At 43.4% G+C, this 20,666-nt stretch overlaps 1 protein-coding gene across 1 annotated transcript; it reads right to left on the reverse strand.

Annotated features, from left to right (window-relative positions):
• Positions 1-6,949: 6,949 nt before the first annotated feature.
• Positions 6,950-11,701, reverse strand: LOC120542688 (serine protease inhibitor Kazal-type 1-like). The gene is made up of 4 exons (XM_039775296.1): positions 11,600-11,701; positions 9,301-9,341; positions 9,112-9,221; positions 6,950-7,193 (listed from the first exon to the last, which is right to left on the reverse strand). The coding sequence occupies exons 1-4, from the start codon at positions 11,649-11,651 to the stop codon at positions 7,148-7,150; spliced, it is 249 nt and encodes an 82-aa protein (XP_039631230.1). The 5' UTR covers positions 11,652-11,701; the 3' UTR covers positions 6,950-7,147.
• Positions 11,702-20,666: the final 8,965 nt, after the last annotated feature.

Genomic DNA, 20,666 nt, shown 5'->3' on the forward strand with positions numbered 1-20,666 from the left:
CTCCATGTGTTCTCAATTTCCCGTTGCGATTCCTCAATTCAAACTCCTTCAATACAAATGAAAGTATAGAGTGGTGTACAAAAAAACGGATTTCAATTTTGATCTTAATTGTAATATTTAGTTGTTTTTAAAAGCTTTTAATTCTGATGCTTTAATCAATTTTAATGCAGACTGTTCAACAAAAGGATAACAAGAGAAACAAAAGAATATTTTATTTAAGGTGTCTTTTTTCTTAGACTGATCCCATTTATTATAAAAATGAACACCATTTATGCTTACCTTTATTTGTAAACAGAGTCCATGCGCCTTTCCTTCTCCACAAAAATCTCCGTCACTTTCTTGTAAAAGTCCTCCAAATTTTTTTTTTTCTTCCATTTTGGTAGTCAGTCAAAGAAAAAAAACTAAAAATAAACGGCCCGCTGAAGTGCACGTGACTTTCTGAAGTCGCTAACTTATTGGCGCCTTGAGCAATGAGCACCTGTTCAGCTCACATGCTCCCCCTTCAGGGCACCGCGGTACTGTCTGCATCACCTTGTGCCTTCTCACTGCAGTTTTATGTCCAACTAGCCAAATACCCGTGCTTCGCAGCGGAGAAGTAGTGTGTTAAAGAAGTAATGAAAAAGAAAAGGAAACATTTTAATAATAACGTAACATGATTGACATTGTCATTGTCATGAGTGTTGCCGTCATATATATATATACACATATACATACACACACACACATAAACATATATACTCAGCAAAAAAAGAAACGTCCTCTGACTTTCAACTGTTTTTACTTTCAGTAAACTTAATGTGTAAATAATTGTATGAACACTAAGAGTCAACACCATAAGACATAAACTAAAAATGTTTCACAATGTGTCCCTGAATGAAGGGAGGCTCAAAATCCAAAGTACCAGTCAGTATGTGGTGTGGCCACCAGCTGCTTGAAGTACTGCAGTGCATCTCCTCCTCATGGACTGGACCAGATTTGTCAGTTCTTGCTGTGAGATGTTACCCCGCTCTTCCACCAAGGCACCTGCAAGTTCCTGGACATTTCTGGGGGGGAATGGCCCTAGCCAACGATCCCGCTCCAGGGTACAGGCCTCGGTGTAACGCTCATTCCTTCGACGATAAACACGAATCCATCCATCACCCCTGGTGAGACAAAACCGTGACTCATCAGTGAAGAGCACTTTTTGCCACTCCTGTCTGGTCCAGCGAAGGTGGGTTTGTGCCCATAGGCGGCGTTGTTGCTGGTGATGTCTGGTAAGGACCTGCCTTACAACAGGCCTACAAGCCCTCAGTCCAGCCTCTCTCAGCCTATTGCGGACAGTCTGAGCACTGATGGAGGGATTGTGTGTTCCTGGTGTGACTCGGGCAGTTGTTGTGGCCATCCTGTACCTGTCACGCAGGTGTGATATTATGATGTACCGATCCTGTGCAGGTGTTGTTACACGTGGTCTTCCACTGCGAGGATGATCAGCTGTCCTTCCTGTCTCCCTGTAGCGCTGTCTTAGGCGTCTCACAGTGTGGACATGGCAATTTATTCAGCAGTCCTCATGCCTCCCTGCAGCATGCCTAATGCACGTTCACGCAGATGAGCAGGGACCCTGGGCATCTTTCACAGTCGGTAGACAAGTCTCTTTAGTGTCCTGCGTTTTTAGAACTGTGACCTTAAATGTCTACTTTCTGTAAGCTGTCTTAACGACCATTTCACAGGTCCATGTTAATTAATTGATTAGGGTTAATTGAACATGCATGGAAAACATTGTTTAAACCCTTTACAATGAAGATCTGTAAAGTTATTTGGATTTTTAAAACATTATTGTTGAAATACACAGTCCTGAAAAAGGGACGTTTCTTTTTTTGCTGAGTATATATACATATACATCCACATATATATACATCTATATATATGTATGTGCACAAAACTACGCTTTTATTAAGGCTTCCGACGGGTAATCTTTTGAAATCATGCATTGAGAGAAGTTCCCCTTTGCTTGTATTGAAAGTGTGATTAAATGCGTGATTTTTTAACGTGTTATGGAGCACATGCATCGAAGCTTCTCAGCTGTGCTTGTGCTAAGAAAAGGAAACATTTGAAAAATAACGTAACACGATTGTCAATGTAACCTTTTGTAAGTAGTGCCTGGAGGATTCAGTGTGGAGAAACTCTAGAGACAGCGTGTGTATTAACGTGGATTTTTCTGTGAGTATTTGGTGGCAGCGTCACAAAGTTGGTTCCTCAAGACGGCGTTAGCCGCGGAGCTCAGCTCAGAGCGAAATGAGGTGATTGGGAGGGGAGATGATGACGTGACTCCCCCCCCCGCCTTAACTATCAATCCCCCACAAACACAGTCTCTCGGAATTTGCATAAGCACACCCCTTCACCTACAATTTTAACTTAGTTACAAAGTGATCAAAACTCGTTTATATCCTCGTCCTCTCATTAAACTTGTATCCTGCATTACCTGTGGGCATGTGAAACGCCAGCGGCAGCCTGTCTAGGAACTTAATTCAAACTTTAGGTTTACATCGTGCTTTCTTTCCGAGGTAGCAGCACTCATGAATATGGTTGTATGTGTCACTCGCTCGCTTCTTATTGTTTCGCTGCCTTCTCAATTATATAATTCATGTTTTCTTAAGCGCTTTTTGGAGCTCTTCCTTGTTTTCTACGTACTGCGTTGACAGTCAGTTCACGTGATTACGTGGGAGGCGTGATGATGTCACGCAAAACTCCGCCCCCCACGGCCATCGAGCTCAACTCCATTACAGTATATGGAGAAAAATACCTTCCAGTTATGACCATTACGCGTAGAATTTCGAAATGAAACCTGCCCAACTTTTGTAAGTAAGCTGTAAGGAATGAGCTGCCAAATCTCAGCCTTCAACCTACATGGGAACTTGGAGAATTAGTGATGAGTGATTGAGTGAGTGAGTGAGGGCTTTGACTTTTATTAGTATAGATTAGCAAGACTAAAAATGTCCCACACATTCAGTAAAGATATAAGCCAGACTGTGGAGTGTCAGGGCGTATAATAAACTGTGTCTGCAGACCTTAGATTGGCGACATACACAGAGACAGCGACAGGCACGCGCCAATCGCAGGCATCAACCTGTCAGTGTGTGAGGAGAGCGCAGTCGGAAGGGAGGTGAGGCTCGTCGCTCCCTCACCTCGTATTTCTCCCCTGTATTTGAAGAGGAAATGCGCCAATTCAGCGATTTTGACAATAAAAATGATCAAAGTTATTGGAATTACACAGAAATCAAAGTTATAGCACAGACCAGCGGACAAATTTAAGATGAGCTCGTCACACTTTCCTTTACTACAAAGAATCTTCTTGTCACTTTGATTCCTCCTTTTCTTATTTCACTCATGTAAACCACGAAGCCTTCTGACTTCCACCTGTGTCACATTTCTTATGTTTGCTCCTTCCTCTCCTTTTGAGAATCTGTCCCTGTTTTTGTCACATCCCACATTGATTATTGTGACTCGCTACTCACAGGTGCCCGTTCTGATCTGATATCACAGTCCTGACACAGACAGCGAGCAGCACATCACAGCCATCCTGCTGCACCTTCACAGCTCCCTGTGTCTTACATGATCAAGTAGGAAATTCTATTATTAACCTCCAAAGCCTTCAATGGCCTCACATTGTAGTACGTCAGTGACCTTCTCCGTCACGTTCTGTTCCTGTTCGCCCACTAAGGTCCTCTGATTGTGGCCATCTTGTTGTGACAACAGGGCCTTCAGCTCTATGACTTTGGAATGACCTCCTGAAAGTAATGACATTAGCTGACATGATTTGTTTTTTTTTAACTCATTCGTTCAGGAAGACATTAAACAGACGTGACATTCTGCCCCTTCTCTCAGTTTACCTGTCTGTCTGTCCAGGTGCTCAGGGTTTGCGTTTTTATCACAAACTAGCCGTCCACCCGCGTAGTACTGAAGCAGGACAAACTTTAAAAATCAATTAACAAACAAACAAATAAACAAAGCGGAGGCAAGGAGCACTCGAAACGTGGCGAGAGGTACCGCGAGTTGAACGGAGGCGGGCGCGTGAGTGAGGACGGCTCTGCCCGGCTCCCCCTGACGTCACACTTCACCCTTAGAGTCCATAGAGTCTCTCTTGGATTCACGCAAATATATACAGACGTTGGATTTTATATATATCTGATATAATATAAAGATATAGTGCCTTTTGTTCATCCATCTATTCATTATAAAGTGCCTTTCATTCATCATTTATTTATTACTAGCCGCCCCCCTGCGGCTCCGCCTGCATACTAGAGAAACAGGACAGTGAGGAAGTCCCCGCCCGGTTCCCCATTCCTGACGTCACACTCCCACCCCAGCCCATAGCCTCTGTCTCGGATTAGTGCAAGCGAATGAGCGCGATGAGAGAAGTCGCAAAATCAACCGGAATGCTCAAGCAAGGTTCGCTTCCCGGGTCCTCCCGCGTGGAGTTTGCATGTTCTCCCGTGTCTGCGTGGGTTTCCTCCCACAGCCCAAAGACATGCAGGTTTGGTGCACTGGTGATTCTAAATTGTCCCTAGTGTGTGGGTGTGTGTGTGTGCCCTGCGGAGGCTTTGTTTCCTGCCTTGCCTGTGTTGGCTGGGATTGGCTCCGGCAGACCTCCGTGACCCTGTAGTTAGAATATAGCAGGTTGGATAATGGATGGATGGATGTTCAAGCAAGTTATAGAAAAAAAATCAGATTAAATCTGCTAAGTAATTCTCACGTTCGCAAGCTAACCGGATGTAAGGTACACCCCAAGGTAGAGTAGAGTTGCTGCTCGTCCAGTTTGGGAGACACTAGTTGAGGTGGTTTGGACATTTAGTGGGGACACCACACTGGGCACATCCCGCTGAGCAGCGATAAAGGACACGCTGTGGGGATTAAATCTCTAGAATGGTTTAGAAGCTCCTGGGGATTCCCCTGCAAGAACTGGAATCTGCAGTTTGGGACAGGAATGTCTGGACTGACCTGTTTGGCCTGCTGCCACTGTCACCCTCACCAGGACACAAGCGGTTTCAGAAAATGAAATGAGATGTGAAATGTCCCACTGGAAGGCACCTTTCATCACCAAAATTCAACCGGGCCAAACCTGATATAAATGACAATGCGCTTCTAAAATGTTCCACTAGAGGGCTCTCTTGACTTTCAATTGTAAACTTGGCGCAAACATCACTGCCGGCCGAAACAGGAAACTTTAATTCCAAAATGTTCCACCAGGTGGCGACCTTCGTCTTTTCTAAAGTAAACCCGACTCGGCTTATAAACTGCTGGTTAATCACACGGCAAGCGAGACCATTTAAAAGAAGAATGTCGTCGTTTTAGGGGGATCTGCTGTTAGCTGTCTTAGGTGGCAGTTTCAGTCCCCACTAGTGACTCCCTAGGAAACCCAACTAAGTCCATGGAAATTTACAATATAGTAGTTTTCACAGTCAAAAGGCGCTATATTTAGGAGGGACTGTATAAAGTCATGAGGTGATGACATCAGTCTTCATCAGGGACTGTGTCACAATGGAGAAATACTAAGGACAGGCAGCATGTGACCATAAGGTGGCAGGTTCAGTGCCCAAGAGTGCCCCCTTGTGAGCCAAGTGAGTCGCTGCATCTTCCTGGCCCTCTAAATACATCCATCCATCCATTTTCTAACCCGCTGAATCCGAATACAGGGTCACGGGGGTCTGCTGGAGCCAATCCCAACCAACACAGGGCACAAGGCAGGAACCAATCCTGGGCAGGGTGCCAACCCACCGCAGGACACACACAAACACACCCACACACCAAGCACACACTAGGGCCAATTTAGAATCGCCAATCCACCTAACCTGCATGTCTTTGGATTGTGGGAGGAAACCGAGTGCCGGAGGAAACCCACAGACACGGGAGAACATGCAAACTCCACGCAGGGAGGACCCGGGAAGCGAACCCAGGTCTCCTAACTGCGAGGCAGCAGCGCTACCACTGCGCCACCGTGCCGCCCCTCTAAATACAGAGAATTGTTATTCATGATAGCAAGACACTGTATATGAAAGGCACTATATAATGCTGTAAGGTGATTCCCCCATTAAATGAGAATGTCAGTTCCCATAGCAAGGCCTAACAATTTAAAAATATATAGAGCAATGGCATTCACAGTGCAAAGGTGCTGTATAAGAAAAGGCACTATATAATCATAAGGGGGCAAGTTCAGCATCCATGAGTGACCCCTGTGGTCTAAGTCAGTCACTGCACCTGCCAGGTCTCATAATATAGAAATGTGCAAAGAAGTGGTGTTCATGACAACAAGGCACCTTATGAAAAGGCACTATATAAAGTGATCAGATGGCATGAGTGAGTCATTGTGCCAGCCAGGGCTCACGATATAGAAAAATGGAATGGATTGGCGTTCATGATGAAAGGCACTATATAGAGTCACAAGGCAGAACATTTAGTGCCCACCACTGACTCCGCTTTGACCGGTGAGTCTCTGTGCCTAATGGAGTCTTTCAGCATAAAAATATGGGGAGAACTAGAGTTCACAAAAGAAAGGCGCTCTATACAAAGACACTATACAAAGTCATCCAGTGACAGATGCAGTCATCCAGGGTGACACCCTGTGACTTGAGCACAGCACTGAACCCACCAGCTGCTACTTCTTACAATCTAAAATAAGGAAAGAGCTGGTGTTCACGATGTAAGGCGCTATATTAAATCATAAGGTGGTCATTTCAGCCATCACATGACTCCTTTGGTCATCTGGTGGGCCTGCCAGGCGCTCACAATAGGAAGACACAAACCATGTGGTGGTCACAATAGAAAGAAGCACTAATAACATCACCAGGGGTCTGTGAAATGTGCCAGTACCCCTGCCAGGCCTTACAATGTAGAAATCTGGAAAGAACTGATTTGGAAGTCCCTTTGGATAAAAATGAGAGAACCACATACACAAAGATGAGCTTGGGGGCTCAGATTTGATGCCATGAGTAAATGTTTATTTCGGATTTGGAAGGTTCACAGGGGCTGCAGTGGGTCAGAGGGGAGCTGGTGAGGTGGTGGTCTGTGGGTGGAGATCAGTTAATAAACAGGTGTCTGCCAGAGGACCAACATTTTCCTTGTTTTACGTTGGAGATGGGAGTGTTCTTTGAAGAATCAGGTGATCGCCCGACGACTAACAAACATCTCGTTTTGTGATGAAGATCGGAGTTTTCTTTTTTCTGTAAAGGAAAGACAGAATAAAACCAATGAGCCGTGATGGACACTTACTGGAGAAGCCCCTCATCCCACCCTTGAGAGACCTGAAGAGCCGCGGTCTGCGCCACTTGTCCACCTGGCATTGATCTCACTGGAGGTATGAGAAGGGGCACCTGTAGTGGTTCTGGATCAGGTGACCACCGTCCACAGCATTGCAGTTCAGTGTTAAAAGGAGCTCATTATGTAGAGTAAGTCAAAACGGGGCATATTATGGGATGTTTGGACAGAGTCTACACCTCTCTTATCACACTGTGTGACACCAAAGTGCCATTGGACCCTCATGATGAACAAACAGAGAAGTGAGCAATAAGAGAAAAAAAGTGTGAAAGACCCCAAATACGCCTGGCAAGTCGGACCACCGTGTGAGTCACCTGACCTGCCTGTGATCAGTGCAGAAACATAAGGATGCCACTGTGCTCTCCTGCAAAGGCGCCATATAAATATCATGTAAGATCAGGAGGCAGGAGCCATGCAATGTGATATCGATTTAAGCAAAGAAACAAGCCCCCCAATTGTGACATCCCAAAAGTGCCCTGTAAAACGGGGTCCGTTACAGATAGAAAGTTCTAGATAGTGTTGTAGACTGGGGGAGTGAGACCAGAAGAAGCAGCAGAAAGGGGAAGAATGAAAGGGACTGAGATTATGATGCGGACCACCAAGTACAGAGCAGCCCACCGTATCACCTACCCCAGCGCCTGCTGACCCGTTGATCCAGTGAGACGCCGTAAGAGGATTTCCAGAAGTGTGAAGACCCAGAGAGAGTCAGGAGATTCTCAGTGAGAGACTGACATGGCGGTGTCATTCACTGTGACAAGGCGCTATATGAAACTGGGACTTGCCCGCTCAGTCCTCAGCACCGATTTTCTTTGTGTTCCTGAATGGTGACAAACCGTTGGGATATTGAAATTAGTGGGCTGTCACTGAAGACCAGCATGGGATAGAATTCACTTATGAAAGTCTCTATAAAATATATAAGAATGTCAGCATTGTCACCAACACTGAGGGGGTCCCGAGTGACTCTTAGCACCTGCCAGGGCTCAGAATGCACAAATAAACGGTTTTATCTACAAAGTGTCTTAGGGTGACTGTCACTCTAAAAATGTCACGTCATGTCATTGTCACAGCTGGAAAACATCCTGGTAATACTAAGGCAGGACACCAGTCCATCACTGGTCCCAGTCACACTTGTACTGGGGGTGATTTGAAATCACCAATCAACCTAACCTGCACGTCTCTGGGAATGTAGATGGACACTCAGAAAATGTGTCACCTTCACATGGACACCACCTGGACTTGAGATTGGAGCTCAAACTTCAGGAGCCATGAAGCAGCAGCAGTGCTAATGAAATTATAAGAAGGCACTATATAAAACGATAAGCTCGCCTTGTCAGACGCCATCACGGAGTCCCTCTGTGACACTCTGTGAGTCACTTAATGTCCAAGGACACATTCTGGAAACCACCCTCAGAAGGGAATTCACACTGAAAAGGCGCTACATGCTTTCATAAGTGAGAATCTGTCCTCTCTGCTATGGACTGAATGTGCAAACTTGAATGACTTGGGTTACATATGGGGTCATAATCAGGAATTCACACTCATGTGTCCTACCTGCAGTTGTGTCTTAAGGTGGAAAGGCGCTATATAAATCATGTCGACTCCCTGTCATGGCCTGTTTGTGTGGACTTGTGTGAGTCACTTCCCTTCTAGGACCACCAATGAAGAAATATTCAAACTACTAAGTCTTAACGTGCCTTAAGATGGGTTTCCGTTAGAAAAGGCGCTATATAAAATGACAAACATGTCTGGTTCAGTCCCAGCCACTCATTTCCTATACATTGATGTTTCCTGTTTGAATGCCCTCTTAAAGCAGTTGTCACTTACTTTATGTACATACAGAGGGTGCACTCATTGATATAGGTTTGGCCGTTCTTGCCACACACAGGGGCCCAGTGCAGTAAGCAGATATTATTTTCATACTTGTGACAGTCAGGCTACAGGAATGGAGAGAACAGACGATTAGCTGGATGTGAGTGCCGAGCAGTGAAGGAGAGAATTTGAGGAGACCCTTACCTGTTCAAGAAATGGAGGGACAGCTGCCCCATCGGAAAGGACTGTGGAAGAAAGTTAAAGAAACCCGTCACTGAATATTCATCAGCATTAATGGTTTAATATAGCGCCTTTCATCATTGCGTATTTACTGAAACATCTGAAAAAGAAAATCCTCGTCCACTTTCATAGATGAGCATTGTGGAGGACCAGAGGCACCGGTCATCATTTCGGTCATTGGGTCTGTCAATGCCATCGCGTTACATAAGGCGATGTCACCTAACAGCTAAACTGGTGGACTTTTCTGGCCACTGACCTGTGCAGTTTTTCATGCAAAAGAAGATAAAAGAAACTCCAAAGTAGTTCACTGTCTGCCATACATTACCTTTTATAATACATTTATTATATATGACTAATATACATATAATATATATAACTATATAACACATTTAGGGACATTTGCTATACAGTATGTGCAGCAGTGCCTGTAAGGGGCAAATCCGACCTGAACAGGCCACCAGAGGGCGCACATCACCTACAGAACTACTGACGATTCAACAATTTACTGAACATGTGAAGAAGAGAAAGACAGAAATAAACAAATGGAATATCAAAAGAAAACTCACATCTACACGGTGGGAACATGCAAACTCTACACAGAACACACAATGGCACTTGCACGTTCTAAAATTCGCCCTTTTCTCAATCAGCTTTATTTATTTGTGGTGTGACAGATAGGGGGCGCCAATGAGCCACAGGCTCCAGACACAGTGTATGTACACAGCCAGGGGTTTTAAAATAAAGTCCGGTTTATTATGTGAAGATGCCTTTAATGGGTCCTCTCTTCAAAACAGCACTGTTCCTATGCGAATTCTCAATCTCCTCTCCTCTCCTCCAGGCAAGCCTTGTCCTCCACCTACCGACTCCAACTCAACTGGATGAGGCTGACAGGTTTCTTTCTTTCTTTCTTTCTTTCTTTCTTTCTTTCTTTCTTTCTTTCTTTCTTTCTTTCCATTGCTACATGACTACACCTCCTTACAGTCCTCTCCCCACAGCTCTCTCTGGTGGCCCCCACATATTCAGACAGGGCTTCCCATCAGGACTCCAATTCCCAAGGTGCCCTTTGGGTGTACAAATGGGAGCTCTGCCTGAGGGATTCTGCCATCTCCTCGTTTGGGGGACTTCATGGCCACAAGTGACAGTCCTTCTCTGTTCTTCTATAATATTTTCCAAGACCAGCAAAGGTACCCACATCAAAAGTGTAGTTGGACAGAGTCTTAGAGGAGAGGAGCGGAGGCGGTCCGAAGAAGGAAGAGGGATCGTTGAGGGCCTGGACTTTGGGGTGATTGGTGCTGCGGCATTGGGACGTGTGTGCACAAATAGCCGTAAATAAACGTGTTGTGGTGCTTAAACGATGTCTACCTGTCTGTGTCTGGGCTGTTTCCCACACTCTCTATCTATCTGGACTGATTGAGGTCATTGATGTTAGGTAGAATGCCCAGAGGGGGTTGGGTGGTCTCGTGGCCTGGACCCCCTGCAGATTTTACTTTTTTCTCCAGCCGTCTGGAGTTTTTTTTTCGTTTTTTCTGTCCTCCCTGGCCATTGGACCTTAATCTTATTCAATGTTAATAAGTGTTCCCTAATTTTAATTATTTATTTTGTCTTTTTTCTCTTTCTTCATCATATTAAGCACTTTGAGCTCCATTATTTGTATGATAATGTGCTATAGAGAATAAATGTTGTTGATCTATCTATCTATCTATCTATCTATCTATCTATCTATCTATCTATCTATCTATCTATCTATCTATCTATCTATCTATCTATCTATTATATAGTGCTTTCAGGTCTATCTATACACTCTCTGTATTATATAGCACCTTTTCTTCATATATTGTATAAAAACCAAATAGTGCAGTGGTGCAGTGGTAGTGCTGCTGCCCGCCATTTGGAGATCAGAGTTTCCATCCCGTGTCCTCCCTGCATGCAGTTTGCGTGTTCTCCCTAATAATACAAAGCCTTACCTGACCTCTCCTCCTTAATTAAAAAAAAAGGGACTTTGTCTGACCATTCGTATTTTCCAAAAACGGCTAACATTTTACAGATTCTGCCAGGGGTGTGAAAAGGTTTATACACAGATATTCCTAATTTCAATGTACTTAACATGTCGATGTGAGACAAAAAAAAAAAGATCATCAGTAACAAAACTCACGCAAAACCCACACAAGTAGAAACTGAACTTGAACTTTCAATCACTTTTCTCAGTTTGTAACAAAACTGGCGACTGTGGGAAAGACGCAAACCGAATAAGCAGGAATCTCACCTGAGAGGCAAATGAAGGCGACGCACAGCAGCAGGAGGCGCGTGGCAGACATCTTGACTTGTCTCGTTGGTGTGACTGTGACTGTGTGTGTCTGACTCAGACTGGCTGCTCAACAAGCTGGTGCCCTCAAGTTATAAGGTGGCACACCTGGAGAACAAAACAAAAACAAAAAACATTGCAGGCATGATCCTCCCAATTAAAAAATATCAGAACTATTTTAAATTCAGAAAGGCCTTGGAGATACAAACGTCACATAGATAGATAGATAGACAGATAGATAGATAGATAGATAGATAGATAGATAGACAGATAGATAGATAGATAGATAGATAGATAGATAGATACATAGATAGATAGATAGATAGATAGATAGGCAGACAGATGTGAAAGGCACTGTATAATAGATAGATGTTCCTTCAGAATAGCTCCTACCCCATTTCTCCTCCCATCCACACCATGATAACAATCTGAACCCACCTCTGATCCACCTGGCCTTACTCCCCTCTTTCACACACAATATATCAACCTTCCTTCTCTCCATCATATCTGCTAACTCTCTCCCCTTACCAGTCAAACTGCCCACATTCAAAGTTCCTACCCTCAGTTCCACTCTCTTTACTTTCCTGCTCTCCTCCTGCCTCATGACACGTCTCCCCACTTCTCCTTCTTCTTCTTTGGCCAACAGTAGCCCAATTTCCACCAGCACCCTGTTGGCTAACAGTACTGGTGGCGGTCGTTGTTAACTGGGGCTCAACTGATCTGCTATGGAAATTTGTATTGTTGTCTGCATATTGATATGGCAAAATTTTACACCAGATGCCCTTCCTGATGTAACCCGCCTCATTTATCGGGGCTTGAGACTGGCGAGAAGAAACAAACTGGCTTGTGCATCCCCTGTGGGTGGGTTAGTTGATGTTCTTCTGAGGGACTTTATTTATTCCTGGCATGTTGTCTTTGCTTTACATACCAAACCCCTCAGTTCCTATCCTTCCTTTTTCTTTCTCCACATAACCAATCCCCACACGATAAACGTCTTTGTGAAAGTTAAACTAGTTATAAACTTAGGACAAGAAGTGTTCAAAACTTTGAAAAATCTTCGTTATAACATATCTAATTATGCCAACCATTCAGGGTTGCGCCCATCCCAGCAAGCATTGTGACTGTGACTGTGTGTGTCTGACTCAGACTGGCTGCTCAACAAGCTGGTGCCCTCAAGTTATAAGGTGGCACACCTGGAGAACAAAACAAAAACAAAAAACATTGCAGGCATGATCCTCCCAATTAAAAAATATCAGAACTATTTTAAATTCAGAAAGGCCTTGATGATACAAACGTCACAATGATAGATAGACAGACAGATGTGAAAGGCACTGTATAATAGATAGATAGATAGATAGATAGATAGATAGATAGATAGATAGATAGATAGATAGATAGATAGATAGATAGATAGATAGATAGATAGATAGATAGACAGATAGATAGATATGCAACACAAAAATGGGCTAACAGTTCAGTGATAAAGAGCAGCGAGCTTCTTAGCGTATGTCAGGAAATTTTAAGTAGGTCAGGGTCAACGAAAAAGTCATGAGATTCTACTGTTAAATAACTCACAAATGAGCCCATAGAATGCTCTCAACAGGTAATACCCATAAGGGCCAGTAGATGGCAGCAGAAATTAACAGCGCGCTACGACGCGCCGTCTTTGGCAAAGGCACTGCAGTTACCAAATGCGTCAGCGCTGTACAGACATGAACAAGTGATTTCTTAAACAGCGATTACCATGTTTGTTTTCTAGAAACTCTTATATATTAATAAAGAAACAACATTTCTGAATGTGCCTTTATGCAGTTTTAAACATTAAACTGAACAGATTTAGACATAAAAGGTTGCCTGAACAAGTTTGTAAAACGTAGTTAAGAGCCTTATAATTACTTGCAGAAAAAATGTGAATGTTATATCTCGAATAAAGTTAACAATGAAGGGTACAACCTACACCAAACAGACTAAGACTAAGTCAAGAAACAATCGAACAAATGTGGCAACGTTCAGACTTCGGGAAGCAGAGACTTTCTGCGCATCAGGCACAAAACTAATACACGCGCATGCTCACGCATCACCGCAGTTTTAGGACAGAAGTGACGTCATCAATCCTAAGTGAGGCGAACACAAGAAGTCTCCGTTTCTATGCACGAGCGCAGAGCTCTCGAGCTCAAACCAATAGATGGTAGAAAGTCTCACAGTAGTATTGTTATTATTATTAATATTGTTTTTAATTTTAATGATAAAAACTGTATATCTTGCAAAATGTTCTTGAAAACAGGTTGAAACGTTAACGTCACATTACATGAATGTAATCTTTGTTCTTTGGCTGGTGAGCTAATGGTTAATGACTACAACACTGGTTGCGATGTTTAGTTTGACTCGGAAAAACTGGGGGGTCAACACTTAATGTTGCATTGTCATCAAATCAGGATCATTTTTGCCCAAAGTTTAGTCTATTTTCCTGACGAAAGGACATTTCCCAGTACTTTAAGACGATATTTTAACAAAAACTAAGCTCTTTTAAGTTCCGTTTTATTGTTTGTTGTATATTTTATTTTATAAATTGGATTCATCCATCACTTCATTTTCTAACAAACGTTAACATAGTTTTATTCAACTTTTAAATCTTTTCTTTTTCATGAAACAATCAATACACATATTCCCGTTTGGCTAAGAAGTGAAGGTTGAGTTCTTTAATGAGAAGGTAATCTATAGGGATACGGTTGGAATGTCTACGCCACTTTATACTAAATTATGTCTTCCTTTTTAGCCAGTGGTGTCAAATGATGTTGATTTTGAGAAAACTGAGCCATTAAAATCCTTTGCCCAAAGTGAATATTCTGAATGTGGTGCATTAGTTAACAAGTCTGAATCTTCCTGCATTATCTTCAGAGGTGCCGTGCCTGAGATGGAGGAAGAGGAAGAGGAAGAGGAGGACTAAAGCTGAGCTCCTCAGGACTTGCAGTCGATCTTGAAGAGGAAGGTTTGGCCAAAAGAACCCTTTAAATTTATTTTTCAGTTTAGGAATAATATGGAACTTATCACTCGGGAATGTTGGGAATAAACGAATCTTAAAGTGAACTGCATATTTAATGAATCAGTGCCGTTTTTGTTGTCCGTTGCTACATTCATTATATTAGTTGTATTGTATTGTACATGGATGTTCTGTTGATCTCAGTTTAGAATGCTTTGATTTTTTTGCTTTCTTTTGATGGTGAGTAGTTTTTGAAAATAAAAAACCTTGCGTATTAGGGCCACGGAGAAGAATATATATATATATATGTCGAGAATAAATTCGACATGTTGAGAATAAAGTCTGACTTTATTCTCGTAGTTTATTTTGTCATAAAGTAGAATGTCGTAATCTAAATTTCATCTTAAAATGAATGTTTAATTTCCAAGGTTTTCTCAAACCCCGTCATACGTTAATGTAGCACATTAGATGTTTTCTATTAATTGTCCCCCGACCCAGTTAATCACTACGCGCTTCTTAAACGGACTGAGGAGGCGCCGGCAGCGATCGCCTCACAGAATCCATTCACTTTATGATATTCCTGCTCTCTGAACATTTAGAATGCTAAGATAAATACTTGATATCATTTTCATGATGAAATGCATTAAAGCAGGTATTAAACATACATGGCGGTGTGGCGGTGGTGCTGCCCCCTGGCAGTAAGGGGTCCCCAGGTCTACGTTCAGTGTAGAGACCCTTTATGGACGGTGTGACGAGGCTCCAAGAAGATGAATGAATGACTGGGTATCGCGCAGGTTTAACTGAACTGTTGTGTAAATGTTGGGTTTGTGCACTGGTGGTCAGAGACATGAACACAGAATTTAGTGGATGTTCTTCTTCTTTTGGCTGCTCCCGTTAGGGTCGCCACAGCAGATCATCTTCTTCCATATCTTTCTGTCCTCTGCATTGCTCTGTCACACCCGTCACCCTCATGTCCTCTCTCAACACATCCATAAACCTTCTCTTAGTCCTTCCTCTTCTCCTCTTCCCTGGCAGCTCTATCCTTAACACCCTTCTCCCAATATACCCAGCTTCTCTCCTCTGCACATGTCCAAACCAACACAATCTCGCCTCTCTGACTTTGTCTCCCAACCCTCCAAGTTGAGCCGACCCTCTAATGTCCTCATTTCTAATCCTGTACGTCCTCGTCACACCCATTGAAAATCTTAATATCTTTAACTCTGCCACCTCCAGCTCTGTCACCTTTACCACTGTCTCCAGCCCATATAACATAGCTGGTCTCACTACCATCCTGTAGACCTTCCCTTTCACTCTTGCTGTTACAAATCACTCCTGACACTCTTCTCCATCCACTCCACCCTGCCTGTACCCTCTTCTTCACTTCTCTTCCACACTCCCCATTACTCTGTACTGCTGATTTAAACTCATCCACCTTCACAAACTCTACTCCCCTCATCCTCACCATTCCACTGATCTCCCTCCCATTCACGCACATGTATTCTGTCTTGGTGGTCCTACTGACCTTCATTCCTCTCCTCTCATATCTACACCTCTCCAGGGTCTCCTCGACCTGCAGATCACAATGTCATCAGCAAACATCACAGTCCATGGAGAATCCTGTCTAATCTTGTCTGTCAGCCTGTCCATCACCATTGCAAAGAAGAAAGGGCTCAGAGCCGATCCCTGATGTAATCCCACCTCCGTCACTCCTACCTCAGACCTCTCCACTGTCACACTCCCTCGTTCATATCCTGTACAACTCTTACGTACTTCTCTGCCACTCCCGACTTCCACATACAATACCACAACTCCTCTCAGTCACCCTGTCATTTTCTTTCTCCAGGTCCACAAACACACACTGCGACTCCTTCTGTCCTTCTCTCTACTTCTACATCAACATCCTCAGAGCAAACATCTCATCTGTGGTGCTCTTTCCTGGCCTGATACCATCCTGCTGTTCACTAATCATCACCTCACTTCTTAACTGAGCCTCCACTACTCTTTCCCATAACTTCATGCTGTGGCTCATCAATTTTATCCCCCTGTAGTTACTGCAGTCCAGCACAACCCCCTTATTCTTCAATATCGGCCCACCAGTACACTTCTTCTCCACTCCTCATCATCCTCTCACTTTCCAAGATTCCATTAAACAATGTGGTTAAAAACTCCACTGCCCTCTCTCCTAAACACCTCCATGCTTCCACAGGTATGTCATCTGGACCAACGGTCTTTCCATTCTTCATCCTCATCATCGCTGTCTTTACTTCCTCCTTGCTAATCCGTTGCACTTCCTGATTCACTATCTCCACATCATCCAACTTCTTCTCTCTCTTGTTCTCTTCATTCATAAGCCTCTCAAAGTCCTCTTTCCATCTGCTCATCACATTCTCCTCGCTAGTGAGTTTGTTTCCATCTTTATCCTTCATCACCCTAACCTGCTGCTCATCTTTCCCAGCTCAGCCTCTCTGTAGCCCACAGGTTCTTTCCTCCCTCCTAAGTGTCCAACCTCTCATACAACTCATCATACGCCTTTTCTTTAGCCTTCATCACCTCTCTCTTCACCTTGTGTCTTATCTCCTTGTTCTCTTGTCTACTTTCTGCATCTCTCTGACTATTCCACTTCTTCTTTGCCATCCTCTTCCTCTGTATACTCTCCTGTACTTCTCAATTCCACCACCAGGTTTCCTTTTCTTCCTTCCTCTGTCCAGATGTCACACGAAGCACCCTTCTTGCTGTCACCCGTACTACATCTGCTGTAGTAGCCCAGCTGTCTGGTGACTCTTCACTGCCACCCAGTGCCCGTCTCACCTTCTCCCTAAACTCAACCTTGTAGTCTTCCTTTTTCAACTTCCACCATTTGATCTTTGGCTCTGCCCTCACTCTCTTCCTCTTCTTGATCTCCCACGTCATCCTACAGACCACCATCCTATGCTGTCTAACTACACTTTCTTCAATCTCCTTCAGATGGACGCTTCTGCACAGTATGTCATCTACCTGTGTGCATCTTCCTCCACTCTTGTACGTCACCCTGTGTTCCTCCCTCTTCTTAAAATACGTATTCACCACAGTCATGCCTATCCTTTTCACAAATCCACTATCCTTTGACCTTCTTCATTCCTCTCCTTGACACCATACCTACCCATCACCTCCTCATCTCCACTGTTCTCTTCACCATGTCGATTGAAATCCACTCCAATCACCACTCTCTGTTCATCACTTCATCCAGCTCTCCCCAGAAATCTTCTTTCTCACCCATCACACACCCAACTCGTGGTACATATGCACTGACAACATTCATCATCACACCTCCAATTTCCAGCTTCATCATCATCACTCTGTCTGACAATCTTTTCACCTCCAGAACATTCTTGACATGCTGTTCCTTCAGAATAACTCCTACTCCATTTCTCCTCCCATCCACACCATGATAACAATCTGAACCCACCTCTGATCCCCCTGGCCTTATTCTACTCTTTCAAACACAATAAATCAACCTTCGTTCTCTCCGTCATATCTGCTAACTCTCACCCCTTACCAGTCATACTGCCCACATTCAAAGTTCCTATGCTCAGCTCTCATTCCTGCTCTCCTCGTGCCTCATGACACGTCTCCCCGCTCTGCTTCTTCTTCTTCTTTGACCAACAGTAGCCCAATTTCCACCAGCACCCTGTTGGCTAACAATACTGGTGGCGGTCGTTGTTAACTGGGGCTCAAATGATTCGCTATGGAGATTTGTATTGTTGTCCGCATATTGATTTGGCAAAATTTGACACCAGATGCCCTTCCTGACGTAACCCTCCTCATTAATCCGAGCTTGGGACTGGCGAGAAGAAACAAACTGGCTTGTGCATCCCCTGTGGCTGGGTTAGTTGATGTTCTTCTGTGGGACTTTATTTATTCCTGGCATGTTGTCTCTATCTGATGTACCAAACCCCTCAGTTCCTATCCTTCCTTTTTCTTTCTCCACATAACCAATCCCCACACGATAAACGTCTTTGTGAAAGTTAGACTAGTTATAAACTTAGGACATGGAGTGTTCGGAGCTTTGAAAAATCTTCATAATTCATGTTTAATTATGCCAACCATTCAGGTTTTCACCCATCCCAGCAAGCATCATGCGTGCAAGGAGAAAATCCTGAACGGGGCGCCAGCACATCGCAGGGTGAATACGAGCAACAGGGAACAACATAGCAGAAGAAAACCTCACAGCCTACATGACTTTGAAGGGAAACTGAAGCACGTCAAGTAAACCCACCAGAAAAACATGCAAACTCAAGGTACGGAACACCCGAGACCCCCTTACTGCCAGGCAGCAGTGCAACCTCCACGCCACCGAGCCCCCCAAGTGTTTAATTTAATGAAAAAGATATCAAGTATTAATCTTAGCATTCTAAATGTTCAGAGAGGAGGAATATCATGAAGTTAATGCATTGTGTGCGGTGATTCATTTTAAGAAGAAGTTTAGTGTACAATGTTCTACTTTAATGACAAGCTACGAGAATAAAGTCAACATGTCGAGAAAAAAGTAGAAATGTTGACTTTATTCTCGAGATTTTCACTTTATTCTTGCCATATTCTTTTTTTTCTTCATCGTGGCCCTAATACTTTTTTGTGTCTGCTGCTCATTTTGAAATATTGACATTCGTTCTCCTTTCTTACGTTAGTATTTTTAAAGCTCACTTTGTGCTCTTTTAAAAGATTTTCTAAAAATATTTCCTAACAAAACAAACATAAGTAAATTAGTAGAAATGGCTCCTTTTACAACCCATGTATTGTTTTCTTATGGAGGGCAGAACATTAGTAGAGTAGTGAGAGATCTGAGGTGTTGGACAGTCCGAAGATGCTGCTGTGCCGTACAAATACTGTATATGAACCCCAAAGAGTCGCTTATTGACTGTTCAGTTGGCAGCCAGCATGCACATTGACGTCTGGTGATGTTTCATATCTCATTCTTTACACACACACAGGTAAGGCGCATATTTGGCTAAGAAAGAACAGCGAGAGAGAGAGAGAGAGAGAGAGAGAGAGAGGGGAGAGAGAGAGGGAGAGAGAGAGTGAGAGAGAGACAGCGGAGATAAAGTGCATGTGCTTCTCACCCTCCATGTGTTCTCAATTCACTGTTGCAATTCCACAATTCAAACTCAATCAATACAAATGAAAGTATAGAGTGGTGTACAAAAAAACAACAGATTTCAATTTTGATCTTAATTGTAATATTTAGTTGTTTATAAAAGCTTTTAATTCTGATGCTTTAATCAGTTTTAATGCAGACTGTTCAACAAAAGGATAACAAGAGAAACAAAAGAATATTTTATTTAAGGTGTCTTTTTTCTTAGCCTGATCCCATTTTTTATAAAATTGAACACCGTTTATGCTTACCTTTATTTGTAAACAGAGTCTATGCGCCTTTACTTCTCCACGAAAATCTCCGTCACTTTCTTGTAAAAGTCCTCCAAATTTTTTTTTTCAGTCCAAAAAAAAAAAACTAAAAATAAACGGCCCGCTGCAGTGCACGTGACTTTCTGTTGTCGCTAACTTATTGGCGCCTCTGCGCAGAAGAACAGCAGCGGCGGGCACCTGTTGGGCTCACATGCGCCCCCTTCAGGGCGCCACCGTACTGTCTGCATCACCTTGTGCCTTCTCACTGCAGTTTTATGTCCGACTAGCCAAATACCCGTGCTTCGCAGCGGAGAAGTAGTGTGTTAAAGAAGTAATGAAAAAGAAAAGGAAACATTTTAATAATAACGTAACATGATTGACATTGTTATTGTCATGAGTATTGCTGTCATATATATATATATATATGTACATATACATACACACACACACACATGAACATATATATACATATACATCCACATATATATATATATATATACTCAGCAAAAAAAGAAACGTCCCTTTTTCAGGACTGTGTATTTCAACAATAATGTTTTAAAAATCCAAATAACTTTACAGATCTTCATTGTAGGGCGACACGGTGGCGCAGTGGTAGCGCTGCTGCCTTGCAGTTGGGAGACCCGGGTCCTCCCCGCGTGGAGTTTGCAT

Source organism: Polypterus senegalus, chromosome 13, assembly GCF_016835505.1.
Source record: "Polypterus senegalus isolate Bchr_013 chromosome 13, ASM1683550v1, whole genome shotgun sequence".
NCBI lineage: Eukaryota > Metazoa > Chordata > Cladistia > Polypteriformes > Polypteridae > Polypterus > Polypterus senegalus.